At 35.9% G+C, this 2,546-nt stretch overlaps 1 protein-coding gene across 1 annotated transcript in view; it reads left to right on the top strand.

Annotated features, from left to right (window-relative positions):
• Window positions 1-35: 35 nt before the first annotated feature.
• Window positions 36-2,546, top strand: part of LOC109207429 (callose synthase 3-like) — a 19,530-nt gene continuing 17,019 nt past the window's right edge. Inside the window, exons 1-2 of the mRNA XM_019370344.1 lie at window positions 36-208; window positions 1,331-1,553. Of these exons, the coding sequence (XP_019225889.1) occupies window positions 1,370-1,553 (184 nt within the window). The 5' untranslated portion in view covers window positions 36-208; window positions 1,331-1,369. The remainder of the gene's footprint in view (window positions 209-1,330; window positions 1,554-2,546) is intronic.

The following is a 2,546-nucleotide window of genomic DNA, read 5'->3' as shown; positions in this document are numbered from 1 at the left end:
ACCCCCAACCCCCCCAACTCTCACTACCCAACCATATTCCCTCTTCTCTCTCATCACCATTTTTACACTTTTGCTTTCTTTCTTGCTAAGTAGCTTAAACTTTCAGCCTCCCCAAAACCCCACTCTCTCTCTCTCTAGGGTTTGTTTTGGTCATTCTCTTCAACTCTCGACCTTTTGCTTTTCCTCATTCTTGAACTAACAATCAATGGTAAAATGCAGTTCTTTAGCTTGCTTTACTTCTCTAAATCGTTTTGTTATCTGCTTATTTTCTTAACACTATATACCCATCTTGCTCTTTCTATGTACTGCTCTATCTTTTGAATCTTTATGCAAAAAATTTCACCTTTTTGCTGTGTGGGTGTTTTTTTTGTCCATTTTGTTGGTTTTTTGCTGCTCTGCTGGTACATTTTTTTAGCTTTTTTATTTTTTAAAATCTTGATCACTACAAACAGCCGAGCATCTATTGGAAACAGCCTCTCTACCTGTTAGGTAGGGTAATGTCTGTGTACATACTACCCTCCGCAGTCCGCAGACCTGTTAGGTGGGAACATACCGGGTTTGTTGTTGTTGTTGTTGATCACTACAAACAATGGTAAATGCAGCTCTTTAGCTAGATAAACCCTGTTGTTTATCTGCTATTTGCTTATTTTCACCTTTTTGGTATGTGGCTGTATTTGTTTTCTGTACATTTTGTTCGTTTTATGTTAATGTGCTGGTAAAAATTAAATCTTTATGCAATTTTTCACCTTTTTTTGTATGTGGGTGTTTTTTTTTCCGGTTGGTTTTATGCTAATGGGGTGGTAAAAATGTAATCTTTTTTATTTATTAAAAATAAAAATCTTGATCACTATTTCTTGAACTAACAAACAATGAATGCAGCTCCTTAGCTTATTTTACTTTGATAAATCCTAGTGTTTTCTGCTTATTACTGAACAGTATATGCCCATCTAGCTCTCACTATGTTATGTTCTCTCTTTCTTCAATCTTCTTGCAAATTTTAATTTTTTTCTGTATCTGGGTGTTTTTTTTGCGGTACATTTTTTGGGTGTTTTGATATTAATGTACCTCTAAAACTGTTTTTTGTGCGGATGTTAATAGATGTTCAAGATGTGTCTTTTGCAGTAATTTTTTTTCTTTTGTATGTTTAAGTTGTCTGTGTATATTGTGTGTTTTTTCTGTACATTCTTGTGTTTTCATAAGTGTTCTCATTTTCACTTAATGCCCGTGAAAATCACTTGATATTGTATCAGTTGTCTGTTTGTGTTCTTTTTTAGGCTTTTAATTTTATTTACCTGATGCTAATGTGATTGCACATTGAATTTGTATTCAGACCTTTTAAGTGAAGATAAGGGTGTGAAAGTTAATTATAATGGCGTCAAGAGGGGGCCCTGAGCCGTCGCTGCAGCGGCGGATAACACGGACGCAGACTATGGGGAACATTGGGGAGTCAATGATTGATAGTGAAGTGGTGCCATCGTCTCTAGCGGAGATTGCTCCTATTCTTCGTGTTGCCAATGAAGTTGAGCCCAGCAACCCCCGTGTCGCCTATCTATGTGAGTTCCTGAGACTAGAAATGTTTCTTGTTTTCTAATTAAGCATCTATATAGTTATTCATTTTTGAACCTTTAATTGTAAAAAGTCTAAGTCATTTTGCTAACATGATAACTGGGAAAGAATCAGGTGGCAGCTGTAATGCTCCCTTTATTTCTCATTACAAGTTCAACAACAAGAAACGTGTTCAAGTTAGAATTCTTCTTATCCTATTTAATGATTCAACAAACGAAGAGTCATTCTTTGGATCAGTTAAAATGCTTTAAAGTTAGAACTCACAGATTACTTTACTAAAAAATATTGAACTCACAGATTCAATCATGGGCAAATGTGTGTCAATGGCAAGTTATCTTGAGAAACATCAAATGGGAGGTAAAATGTCCTCCAGAATGCTGTCTGAGAGAGTTTTCTATGGGATTTCTGAGTTTTACTTTCAGGCAGACAATGCTAGGGGCAATCAGTTTGATTGCATCTACTAATGTCTAATAATATTCCCACGTTTGGAATGTAATATTAATGTTAATAATGTCTTCTTACCATGGTGTTGTACTTGTAGTAGGGGTGATTCATAAAAGGCGGCAATTGGCTGGTGTTGCGAAGAGCCTAAATTCAATAGGTTTACTGTTTGTAAATTCTGATGGCTTTAGCTTTTAGAAGTAGTTCTTTTCTTCTGACGGGTTGAAGATTTACTGGTATCTTTTTGCTGAAACTGTAGAAGACACTCAATATATGTCCTAAGATAGGCATAATGTTTAAACAAAAATATGGGTCAGAATGGTGTAGCAAGAGTTCTTGACAAAGTGATTTTAAGATTATAAATGTACTGATTTCAAGATAATGCTCAGGAGTTACAGTCGCATGGCCTAGGGATGCCAAAGGAAACTCAAAATGAGCTACCTATGGTGGTCTCAGTCAAATTAAAAGAAACAAGACAGTTAATTGGTTATGTTGATTAGGACATGAAATAAGGTTTTGGACTTGAAGCGGGGGGGGGG

Source organism: Nicotiana attenuata, unplaced genomic scaffold (assembly GCF_001879085.1).
Source record: "Nicotiana attenuata strain UT unplaced genomic scaffold, NIATTr2, whole genome shotgun sequence".
Lineage (NCBI taxonomy): Eukaryota > Viridiplantae > Streptophyta > Magnoliopsida > Solanales > Solanaceae > Nicotiana > Nicotiana attenuata.
This window is presented reverse-complemented; position numbering and strand designations above follow the sequence as displayed.